The following is a 13861-nucleotide window of genomic DNA, read 5'->3' as shown; positions in this document are numbered from 1 at the left end:
TAAACAATTTAATTATAACCCATAAGTTCTAACACTCTCCTATACGCTATATTGAATTACTACATACAGTTTGGCAAATTTGAGGTTATGAAGTAAATTGGCTGTCTAAGCATGAAATTTCAGGAATTCAGCTTTTATCGTTTGATATTTATTGAACACAAATTTGGGAAATATTTACGATTGTTTCAGCAATACATCGGCGTACAGCTGGCCAAACACTTCATTCAGTTGTTCCATGAGCAATTTCCCAGTCGCCTAATTCTTGTGATTCAAAGGTGCTTGAATATTTATTTGAAAGACATGAACAAATCACAAATACAGTCAATACAGCTCCGAAATATGAAATTCCAAGCTGCATTGACGAGATAAGCGAAAAGATTTTGCAACTTGTACTTAAATATTTTATTAAGAGGACTGAAATTTGCCGAGGTGTTAGATAATAGACATCATATACATTAATTCTCATAATTCTACTTTTATTGGTATCAAAAAACTCTTTACATGAAAGTTATATTTCATACGATTTAGAAAGTCTTTAAAAATTAAAAAAAAACAAATAATTGTGAAAATAGTGGGCGTGGCAATTTTAAAATTGCAGTAATAAATTGTCCTTTTTATTATATATTGTTACATTTTAACCTTTTCAAAACGCTGGTTTATTTCCTTTAAATAAACCGGATACTTTTGATTGCAAATAAAAGCCGTTTAGTAGTTTAAAAATTGTAACAACTCTTTATTTATTAAAAATGTACAACAACAACAGAATTAAATAGCCACACAATGTTTTTTATACACGTTTATAAATTCTCAGAATTACAGACACAATTTATAATGTACACGAATTTACTTGAAACAAACACAACACACTTTAAGGCACTTAGATGATGTTTCTTCGAAAAGCGTCTCTGATCAACTCACTAACGACTGCAACCTCTGCCACTATTTATAACACTGCATTACCATCTAGAAAGCTCTTTAACTGTCAAAGTTCGAATATTCTAGATCATACGCCATCTGTGGTGTACTTTCTACAATGTTCTTTAACTGATTATTCGAACTCGAATACAGCGTTGCCAACTTACAATCAAATCAACTGAATGAAAGCTTTTATTTAACAATGCCCACATATATGTTACAGTTCTACAGCACTGTTACTTGAAAGCATTATGCTACTTTTAATCAGCCGTTAAAATCGATATATTTGAATTCAAGTACAATTTCGTAACAATATGTATATTCCCGGCAAATTTCTTAGAAATTGCTTTCATTTAGTGGAAATATACAACGAAAACTAAAATAATTTTGAAACCATAAAAGTTATTTATTAAAATCAAACAAAATTTAACTTTTTGTCATGTAATAGGTGAACAGAATTTAGTAGAAGGTGATTGTCAAATAATGTTTTTCTTTTCAAACATATAATTCCTAAACTAGAAGAGATGTTTGAAAGAAATTTAATGCATATGATAGAATGGAATTCCAGCTAGATTGTGGACATATTTTTATCCGCCCACTACCACGCCCACTCGGTTAAATTTTCAAGTTTATTATACAATTGCATATAATTTAGTAATGAGGGAGCATGGCAGGTTTTAGACTTCACCAATGTAAATCCAATTTCTTTCTCCATACTTATGCCAAGTTTCAAGGGAATTGAAAACTAAATATGCAAAATATTTAGGGATAACTCCAAAGAATTTTTAATCAGTAAATATTTTATAATGACAAAATTCAATTGAACTCTTTTTCAAATATCTCTGGAACTAAAAGAGATATCCGCATGACCACTAGATACAATTTGCTGATAAAATTTAAAACAGCAAATAATAGTGAAATGTATGGGCGTGGCAATTTTTCAGCAATGAATTGTCTATTTTATTATCTATAGTCCTGCCAAATTCTTTGAAATTGCTTTCCATTTGGCTGAGATATTCAATGAAAACGAAAATAATTTTGAAACCATAAAAATTTTAAAAATCAAACAAAATTTAACTTTTTTTGTCATGTACTAGGTGAACAGAATTTAGTAGAAGCTAATTGTCAAATAATGTTTTTCTTTTAAAACGTACAATTCCTATACTAGAAGAGATGATGGAAAGGAATTTAATGCATATGATAGAATGGAATTCCAGCTAGATTGTGGACATATTTTTATCCGCCCACTACCACGCTACAAGTGCATATAATTAAATTTTTAACAAGTGCATATAATTCAGTAATGAGACAGCATGGCGGGTTTTATACTCCCAAAATGAAAACCCAGTTTCCTTATCCACATTTATGCCAAATTTCAAGGAAATTGGTAACTAAATATGCAAAATATTTAGAGATAACTCCAGAGAATTTTTAACCAGAAAAAATTTCATAATGCCAAAAATCAATTGAACTCTTTTTTAAATATCTCTCGAACTAAGTGAGGTATCCGCATGAAACTTAATACAACTTGTAAATTGAAACCTTGGCAATTTTGGGAACATATACTGCAGAGCCATTGCCATGACCACTTGATGCAATTTGCTGATAAATTGTGAAGAAGAATATAATTGTGAATAGAATGGGCGTGGCCATTTTTCAATATCAGCAATTAATTGTCCATTCTATTGTCTATATTCCTGCCAAATTTCATAGAAATTTCTTTCCATTTGGTGGATTAGTTCAATGAAAACTAAAATAATTTTGTAACCATTAAAATTACAAAAATCAAAATTGAACTTTTTTGTCATGTAACGCCCACTCGGTTAAATTTGCAAGTTTTTTATACAAGAGCATATAATTCAGTAATGAGAGAGCATGGCAGATTTTAGACTCCACCAATGGAAACCCAGTTTCCTTCTCCACACTTATGCTAAGTTTCAAGGGAATTGGAAACTAAATGTACAAAATATTCCGAGACAAAATAATGACAAAAATCACTTGAACTCTTTTTAAAAGATCTTTTAAAATAAAAAAGATATCAGCATGAAAGTTAATCTAAGTGGTAAATTGAAACGTTAGTTATTTTTCGACTATATATTAAAACGCCCACTGTCACGCCTACTAGCAAAAATTAGATAGTTAACTATAAAACTGCAAATAATTTTATTTTTCGGAATCAAAATTTTTCACAGTTCTAGCTGTAGCATTGTTGTTGCATGGTGCGATTTACACATTGTTGGCATCATCGGACCTTATTTCTTTTAAAGTTTGATTTACAGTCAATGGATATTGTTACCGCATCATGGTAAATTATTTTTGATTTGAAAAAATAGAAGACATACATCTGGGCGAGATGAAGTTTCAACAGGATGGCACTATATGCCATACGGCGACTGTTATGAATCCCGCATTTTTAAGTTATTTTTTGAATTTTTGTCGCCAATTCATTTGAAAATTTATATAGAAATGACTATAATTGAATATATTTTTTGAAATCCTGACTAATTCCAAAAAAAAAATGGGATAACTTTTACTTATACTGGTTTCTTATTATCTGGGCAGAGACGTTAAAATTGTATTATAAAAGTAATAAGAAATTGATTACATTAAAATAAATTTTCGTTAGAGTAAACCAGATGAAAACGATTTATTGATTTTATTTTTATTTTTTTTCTAGAAATAACCCCTTTAAGTGCAAGGTTGCACTTAACTGCATTTGTTTTTTTTGTCTTTTGCATAGCATACTTTTGTGCTCATTCTGTGACCAAACTAGCACACACACTACCATAAAACGAAAACCAAAAAAACGACAGTACAACAACACAACTTACCAATTTCTCTTATCGATGACAACTGTTGCCAACAGGTTATTAAACTGCATGAACCAGAAACGCCATGGCATTTGCATGTAATACGGGTTTTCTTAATCACAGACTGTAAGGAGAAAAAGAAAATTTGTTAAAAATCAGTACAACATTAAAAGATTTTAAATAACTTAATTTTAAATTATATATTTATAGTGTTAAATTTATAACTAATTTTTTTCTTTTTGAAACATTTATTCTAATTCAGCATAATTTTGAATTTATTTGTTTTGTCTCCTTTTTAAAGTTCATTTAATGTTTTAGTTTTTATTTTTTTTTTGGGGAATTTTCTATAGCATACATATGGGATAAATTTATGAGTATAAAGGGAGAAAAAAAATCGAAAAAAGTTTTTGTGCATTATTGCACAAAAATTCATATAGAGACGACATACAGTTAGACAGACATTCAGAGACAAGTTTAAATTGTCTTTATGAAAGTAATCAAAATATCGTATCTAGTAGATATTTGTATGTGTATGAGTGTATATGAATATACAGTAAGTTATAAATAAAAGGGTCAAGTGAAAAATATTTGTATATTTGTCATAATGAGTAGTGAAATGTACTGGAGGCTTCTTTTAATGAGATTTTAGTTTGCAGTTATTTCCAAATTTCATTTGTTTCCAACATATTATTTACCAGATTTCTAAAAGATTTTATTTTATTTCTTTTCTCAATTCCATTTTTGAGTCTCACTGTATTTATATTTATGCATGATCTCGCAGACAATGTTGTCTTCTTCTGCTGTAAGTAGATGGCAAAGCTTAGGAATATATGACCATTATGAAAAAACTTACATACAAAATGAACTTTATCATACTCAAGTGAATGTTACTCTACTGTCAGTATAAATGGCTTATCAACAGGTAATCAAATTTACACATAAGCGAGTTCTTTTTGTGTAAGGATTTTATATATTTTTGGTATCTCCCCAGCAAAAGAGAATTATTGGGTATATTTTTAGATTTTATTTTGAAACATTTGTACAACATAAGTTTATTTAAAGTATTGGCTATTAATACCTAAGACCTTTTCCCATTTTAGGTCATAGCCAACGAATCAAGCCAATATCGAATACTCTGTTGCCAAGTAAAGCGTATCCTAGCGTTCTGCATCGGCCGAAATAAATATTAGTCGAACATAACATTGTCTGGACTAGCGGGTGATGCAAAACTTCCCAACCACTTCATTCTCCATACTTTTTAACAGGTTTTGAAACATGTGGCAAAGCGTTATCACGTTGGAATATTATGGCTTCATGTCCAAGCGTTTTTCGGCCAATGCTCGCTTCAAACGAATCAGTTGCATTCGGTACAGGTTCCCTATGATACTCTGGCCAGATTTCAGAAGCTCATAAGAGAAAGTACACTTTCGCTACCACCAAATACAGAGAATTACTTTTATGCCATGGATATTTGGCTTTGGTGTCGATTCGGCTGGTTGGTCGGGTTTCACATACCATCGTTTACCCCTCGGATTATCGTAATGGGTCCATTTTTTATCACAAGTAATGATTCGATGAAAAAATTATTTTCTTTTATAGCGTTGAAGAATCATTTCGGACATGCAAAATCGTCTTTTAAGGTCTCTTGGCCTCAATTCATATGGTACCCAATTTCCCCGCTTTTGGATGAATCCTGCTACTGGCAAACGTTTTCAAAATGCTGCTTGAGTAGCTCCCAATGATTTTGCATGCTCTTGTTGAGTTTGATAACAATATTCAAGGTGTAATGCCTCCAATTCTTGGTCTTCAAACTTTTTTAAAATAAAGAAAAAACATTAGAGTTCCAGATAAACCTTTTTTCAGAACCATACCTAATATTCGGCCTAAACTACAACAGACCGAAACTTTTAAATTTTTATCAATGTTGATAACATGCTGTTATTAACATTATTTGTAATTATAACAACATTGCTGATCATTGTGGAAATAGAATATTCTAGGTTTTCTGTTAGATTATTCATGAGACTTGTGAAAGATGGCGTTGTGTCTGAAAGAAGACACTAAAATGTTATGTATATTAACTGTAGAGTGCAATATGAATCAAATAAAAATCGTTTACAAAAAAAAATCATACACAAAGTATTTAAGAGCAATAAAAGAAATGCGTAGCTTTTCATATTTTCTTACTTGTGTATGTGTGTTTTGTGTTATTTTTTTTTCCTGGTCCCCACAAACAAATGTCAACGAAATATGAAATCCTTGGAAAATTTATGACATTTTCATAGTAAGTTTCTCTATAGAAACATTATAAGACATGACAACGTTCTAAACTTTGTGTTTTGCGTTGCTTGTAATGACTTATACAGCTGAAAAAAAATCCTACATACATGTATATAACGAAATTATGCATTTGTGAAATGAAAGAAAAACTATTTTGCTTCTATGGCATAAAACAAAAGAAAATGCAAAATTTTCTAAAAGAATAATTCCTCAAATATACAATAGCAAAATGTGAAACGTATTCTAAGAATCCTGTTTTTGTTTTTCTTAAATTTTAGTTGAAATCCTTTTTTTCTTTTCTGCTAGCATGTTTGTAAGGAGATTTTATGTGAAAAAAATTGCATGTATCAAGGAATTGTTACTGGAAATATATGAAAATTTTGAGAAAAAATTTGGGTTTTTTTTTCTTCTTCAAACAACTCAAATGAAGGATGAACATATTTGCGAAGACATATACTTTTGTACATTTATGTGTATTTGTATGCATTAGGGAGGCCTTTATTTTGCAAATTTTTCAACGCTCCCTAAGTTTAAAATTGTTTTTCATCATCTAAAATACAAATGCTGAAAATTCTATGGAAATCTGATAACGTTTTCCAATTTCAATTAGAAATATTCATAGATGTTTAAATATAAAAATTTTCTGACATCGATAACGCATTAGAAATTAATAATAAAAAAAATCATAAAATTCCATACATAGACAAAAGATATGGAGCAGAAATTCTCCTGTCAAAGACCTAACTCAGTTGTCAGAAACCTAAGTGGTGAGAATATATTAGTACAAAAAAACTTTGTGAAAACAAAAACAACACTCGTATGTGTGTTTATTTTGAGTAATTTTTTTGTTTGAATTTTTTTCTAGTTTCCGCTCTATGTTATCTATGATTCCATTTCTCAAATTCTAGATTTTACATTTTAAAAAAGTTTTTGAAGTGAAATTTAAAAAAATTAAATAAAACCATAGAGCGGAAACTCGAAAAAAACTCAAACAAAAAAATTACTCAAAAGAGAGTTGTTTTTGTTTTCACATAGTTTTTTTTACTAATACATTCTCACCACTTAGGTTTTTGACAACTGAGTTAGGTCTTTGACAGGATAGTTTCCGCTCTATGTGTTTTCTCTATGAATAAAACTCTCTTTGATTCTAATAAATGACAAAACGAGGACTAAAAATTCACATTTTAACGCTTGTTCCTATAATAGGTTAATGTAGCGACAGATTTTCCCAAAAATTTAGTATTCGGTCACAAATTTATTAAAAATATTTCTTGTAAAACATTTCGTAGCTTGAAAGCATCGAAATAGTGGAAAATAAGGGCCACCCAAGTGTAAACTTGCATATAAATGTGCTAGAGTATATTTCGAAAATGAATGTGGCATTAAATAACAACTTAATGCATTTTTGTGACAAAACTACGAAATGAAAAATAAAGAAATATTTCTTAGATGTAAATAGAAAATGCAGAGAATTAAGTATATGACTTAAAAATGCGGGAATTTTGTTAAATGTTTAGCTTTTATTTTGGAACATTTGTACAATATAAATTTATTCAAACTATTGGCCATCTATGATCTCATCCAATAACGAATCAAGCCAATATCACATCGATCGAAACAAATAGTAATCGGACGGGGCATGGAGTGAACCTTAAAGCAGGTGAAGCTAAACTTGGACTTGTTGGATTGTCGTTAATAATTTACAAATATTTTTTTCACTTTTGAATTTGGATCGAAAGTTTCTATATAAGTGTAAAATTTCATTAAAAACGATTCAAAAACAAAACTTTTATTGCATTTTAAAAATTAAAATTTTCCAAAAAAATCAGCTACCATTTTTATAGCCTACACCACCATAGTGGGGAGGGTATAATGCGTTTGTGCAGATGTTTGTAACGTCCAAAAATATTGGTCTAACACCCACCTACCGATCGGCTTAGAATCATTTTCTAAATCCATTAAACGATGTCCGTCCGTCTGTCTAGCTGGTTGCCTGTCCATGTAAACCTTGTGCGCAAAGTATACGTGACAATTTTGAAGATATTTCGAACAAATTTTGTTCATATAATTTTTTAGGCCAAAGGACCAAGCCTATTGAAACTGGCTGCAATCGGTCCATTATTTCACCTAGCCCCCATACAATAGTCCTCCCGAAATTCCAAATATGTTTTATATATACAAAATTCATGTCACCAAATTTTGTTATGATCGGTCCATAATTAGTCATAGCTCCCATATAGACCTGCTTCCAAAAATCACTCTAACGTGCATAAATCTCTTAAAAATTTTGGTATACACACAAAATTTTCATATAGACATAAATCACACGACCTAATTTAATGGTGATCGGTCCATAATTGATCATAGCTCCCATATAAGGCCCACTTCAGAAAATCACTCACGAATAAAATTATTGAAATTTTAAAAGAAAATTGTTTTTGCTCATTTACTTGGTGTAGGGTATTATATGGTCGGGCTTGACCGACCATACTTTCTTACTTGTTTTTTTTTTTAAAAATTCTTCTATAATTTTTTGAATTTTTAAAAATTTTGTACATTTTTTAAAATCGGACATATTTTGATACACGTTGATATATAATATGTATATCTTTTCTATTCCCCTAGTCTCATTAATGGCTTCCAAATACATAACTCGCAGTAATTTTCTTCATCTTGTAGTTTTCTACGATGTTTGGTAATGCAGGTTGTCGGCAATGCAGTGGACAAAAATACATTACAAAACAGCAATATTCTATAAATTTTCAGTTTGCTGTTGGTTTTAAATCCATAAATTTGACTAGCGGAAAGGAAAAGATATATGTACATATTATATATAAATATTTAGGAAATTATATCTTCTTTTAAAAAATGTACAACATTTTTAAGAATTCAAAAAATTATGGAAGATTTTTCAAAAAATATGGAAATAAAAAATAGTAACTGATTTTTTTGGAAAATTTTAATTTTTAATTTTGTTTATGCATCGTTTTGAATAAAATTTTACAATTATATAGAAACATTTGATAAAAATCCAAAAGTGAAAAAAGATATACGTGAATTGTTAACGACAATCCAACAATTCCCAAAAAACTTTTCAAAAGATCCAAAATTGGGATTTTTTAGATTTTTAGATATATAGAAGACACCAAGCTTGGGGCCATGAAATTCCTTTGCACAGTATTGAAGAATATTTTGGGACTTACAAAACAGGTCTTTATTTTTTTAAAAGCAGCTATGTGATTAGATAAAATGTTGTCTAAATTTGAAATTTAAATAAAAAATAGGTATACTCCGGAAGACTCTGGACCACGTACTAATACGAATTTTGATATTATTTTGCTTTTATAATATTTCCTGAAATATTATCTTTCAGAAAAATATAAAGACATTATTATCTTTTTCTTATTTTCTGTAAGTATTTCGAAAAAACGGCATTTAAGTGCATTTAAGTTTGAATGCACATAGAGATTTTTAAACAATTCTTTATTACGATTACTAATAAATTTGTTGTTAATTCAAGCTAAGATATCTCGTGAAAATCGAGAAAGAATTGAATCCATTATTAGCAAAAAAGCAGACCAAGGTAGGTAAAAAAAATAAAATTATAATTTTCAAATGTGAATAACTGGTAAACTATAAGAGATAGTATATGGCTAAAGCAATGTTTTTATAGATCTCATCTAATAGATTGCATACACATATATAGAAATCTTTCAAATTCAAAAGTTAAACTTATAAACATCTCCTCTATAGCCATGGAAAATTTTATTAAAATCGGTATATTTTTTCGAAGTTACAGATTTATTTCCACTTTCTTTTTTCAGTTCCGCCACTGTGTGCTGTCAACTGTTAAAGTTCGGAAATCCCTATTTAAACACTCTTTATTTATAACCCATTGCCAGAAATCATTACGTTTTGCTAGAATATTACAAAAACATAGCAATATCATGGGAGCATTTAAGTTAGCTTGAAAAGTTAGTGCAAAAAATTGGTTTTTCAAACACATTTCATATATTTTAACTAATTTGCTGGCTAAGAACAGCCTGAAAAGCCTACTGTCCTACTTTTAGCATCTATTAAAAATGGATATTTACCTTATAAATCTTATAAATACACACCTTTCGCTTTCTGTCAAACAATAACTCACGTAGTTTGCACAAAAAATACAATACAATATTTAACAAATAAATATAAATATAATTTTTGTTTTTTTCTCTCTGTCTGATTATATATAAATCATTTATATTGAAACTTATACTTGTGTAGAAGTATGTGCGTACGTGTGTGAGTCTATTGAGTGTCTACAGGAATCTCTAGTTAAGAATTTAATAGTTGTTTGATTATAACGTTTAATAGCAACAAATCCTAAAAATATGCAATACAACACATTTGTGATTTTTACTCTCTCTCTCTCACACACACACATTAACACAGGCAAACAACTAAAACATACCAAAACAACACACAGGATTTAAGGAAATTTAGTTTTTGTTGCCATCGTTGTTGTTTTTGTTATGTATTGACTTTAAGCACAGACATGTTTGAAAAACGTGACAAATCGTTAAGAAGTATATCTCTGCTAGATTGTCTTTATAAATAGATAGGTATCTCTATAATGTGAGTGTGTGAGAGTATGTTCATGTATGTTATTTTACTCCTTTGTGGTTTTTCCTTTTTATGTGAGAGATATTTGATATTGTTCAATTTGATGTTCGCAAAAAAAAGCATAAAAAGAAATTTATGTTTTTCTTTATGTCACCAAAATCCTTTGAAAAGTTTATATCTTTCTTGAAAGTGTGTGCTGCAAAAGTATGTGTAACAAATTATATTTATAAATAAAAGTAATATGAGTACAAACTTAAATGTAACATATAATAATTTAACGTATAAAGAAATGTTGTTGGCAGGTGATTATAATTTGAGAAGCATCAACAAATCATATAACTAAAAGGTTTCGTATTTTAGTTAACTTTAGTTAAGTGTTGTCGCACATACTTATTTCATATATATAAATGACACCTTCCTACACCTTTTTTAGGATAAAGTATAATTTGAGAATTGGTGCTTTCCCATAAATAGCCAAAATAGTCAAACTTAGAAAAAGTAATAAAAAATTATGTTCAATTAAAAGTATAATCTGTAATTCTGAAAATTTCCTTAAAGTTTCAACAGGCTTTTCAAGGCGGATTATTTTTAGCGATTACATGTGTTATGTTGTTGATGAAAATATAAATGAAAAAGTCTTGTATGTTTTCCTCTATCAGTTACGTTGTCGTCTTAATAGCTGACTGAAACGCCTCTCAATACCGTGAACATTGTTTTCCATCAACTCTGTTGGTGACTTATAATAATAGGCGACGATATCTTGAAATTCAATTTCTTCAAAACTATTTTAAAGACAAGTTGTGATACAGATAGGGTCAATAGAAAATATGGCAGATTTTTTCCTATTTGGTCTATAGAAAAAAGGATAAATTCTGTCCTACTTGGTCCATAGAAAATAGGCTAGATTCTGCCATATTTGGTTTATGGAAAAAAGGCCATATTCTAAACTATTTGTTCCATTGACAAAAAGGTCAGATTCTGCCCTATTTGGTCAATAGAAAATAGGCCAGATTCTGCACTATTTGGTCCATAGAAAACAGGACAGATTTTGACATATATGGTCTATAGAAAAAAAGGTCAGATTCTGTCCTATTTGGTATATAGAAAAACCGCAAAATTCTGCCCTACATGGTCCATGAAAATAGGTTATATTCTGTCATATTTGGTCCATAGAAAATAGGCCAGATTCTGCCATATTTGGTCTATGGAAAAGAGGCCCGCATCTGCCCTATTTAGTCTATTGAAAATAAGCCAGATTCTGCCCTATTTGGTTTATTAAAAATAAAGGCCCGATGCTGACCTATTTGGTCTATAGAAAATAAGCCAGATTCTGGCTTTTTCTGTTGAAAATAGTTCAGATTCTGGCCTTTTTTGTATATCAACTGAAATTTACTTACAGGGTCATAGGTAAAATTTTGAAATATTTGGGTAAGAAATGTAACAATATATTACACAGGGCAACAAAATCGTAGTACAAATATGGTCCAAATATTAAATTTTATGTAGAGGTTTTTTTAAAAAAAAAATTTAAGTAAAATTGTGAATTTTTTTACACGTTTCTCCATAAAATTAATGATTACTCAAAAAAGAATAGTCCGATTTTAGTGGAAATTTTACAAGTGTTTTGTTATTGTATCGAAAACAAAACACAAGTAAAATTTCCACTCAAACTACATGCTTGTAAGCACACACAATTTTCTGAAAATGCATGAATTCACTTAATTGTGAATAGATTCGAAAAGAATCCATCGATTTTTATGATCGATATCTCATTTTGTTCCTATTACATGTGGCTTTGCAATAAAGCAACAAACCTGAACAATTTATGCCGTTTTCGATTTTTCATGATTTTTTTTAAACAAAAAAATTTGCTATTTTCATGTAAAAAATATATTTTTTGATTCAATTTGTTTTTTATAACTCCGAAACTACTGAGCCGATTGAAAGGCAAAATATAAAAGAAAATTTTTACATATCATGAGGAAAATGTTTTCAAAATTCAATCAATCGAAAGAACATTAACTACTCCATTTTATGTATATCAAACAAAAAAGTAAAATTTTGTGAAAATGAGCAAATTCACTTAATTGTTTATAAATAAATAAAACAATCAATCGATTTTTATGATCGATATGTCACTTTGTTGCTATTATATGTGGATTTGCAATAAAGTAATAATTCAGAACAATTATTGCCGCTTTAGATTTTTCATGATTTTTTTAAAACACAAAAAAATAGCTATTTTCACTAAAAAATTTATTTTTTGCTTAAATTTCTTATTATAACTCCTAAAATACTGAGCCGATTGAAACGCAATATATATAAGAACATTTTTACATAGCATGGGTAAAACTTTTCTTAATTTAACCAATCGAATGAAGAACATTAACTACTCAATTTTATGTATATCAAACAAAAAAGTAAAATTTTGTGAAAATTACCGAATTCACTTAATTGTGAATAAATTCGAAAATAATCAATAGATTTTTATGATCGATATCTCACTATATGTGGGTTTCCAACAAAGTAATAAACCTGAACAATTTTTGCTGTCTTCGATTTTTCATGATTTTTTTAAAACAAAAAAAATGCTATTTTCTCGTAAAAAATATATTTTTTGCTTCAATTTGTTATTATAACTCCGAAACTACTGAGCCGATTGAAAGGCAATATATATAAGAACATTTTTACATACCATGGGGAAAATGTTTTCAAAATTCAATCAATCGAAAGAAGAACATTAACTACTCAAATTTATGTATATCAAACAAAAAAGTAAAATTTTGTGAAAATGAGCGAATTCACATAATTGTGAATAAATTCGAAAACAATCAATCGATTTTTATGATCGATAGATCATTTTATAGCTATTTGCCATAAAGCAATAATTCGGAACAATTTTTGCCGTTTTCGATTTTTCATGATTTTTTTAAAACAAGAGAATTTGATATTTTCACGTGAAAAAAAAATATTTTTTGCTTCAATTTGTTATTATAACTCCGAAACTACTGAGCCGATTGAAACGCAATATATACACGAAAATTTGTACATACCATGGGGACAATGTTTTCAAAATTCAATCAATCGAAAGAAGAACATTCACTACTTAATTTTATGAATATCAAACAAAAATTTGTGAAAATGAGCGAATTCACTTAATTGTGAATAAATTCGAAAATAATCCATCGATTTTTATGATCGATATCTCATTTTGTTCCTATTACATGTGGCTTTGCAATAAAGCAACAAAC

The 13861-nt window shown here is 29.1% G+C and overlaps 1 protein-coding gene across 1 annotated transcript in view; it reads right to left on the bottom strand.

Annotated features, from left to right (window-relative positions):
* Window positions 1–13861, bottom strand: part of Wnt5 (Wnt oncogene analog 5) — a 228504-nt gene that overhangs the window by 1090 nt on the left and 213553 nt on the right. Inside the window, exon 7 of the mRNA XM_065512221.1 lies at window positions 3747–3849. Coding sequence (XP_065368293.1) covers window positions 3747–3849 — 103 coding nt within the window. The remainder of the gene's footprint in view (window positions 1–3746; window positions 3850–13861) is intronic.

The sequence above is a fragment of the Calliphora vicina genome, chromosome 5 (genome assembly GCF_958450345.1).
Source record: "Calliphora vicina chromosome 5, idCalVici1.1, whole genome shotgun sequence".
Lineage (NCBI taxonomy): Eukaryota > Metazoa > Arthropoda > Insecta > Diptera > Calliphoridae > Calliphora > Calliphora vicina.
The sequence above is the reverse complement of the archived record's forward strand: the minus strand, read 5'-3'. Positions and strand labels throughout refer to the sequence as shown.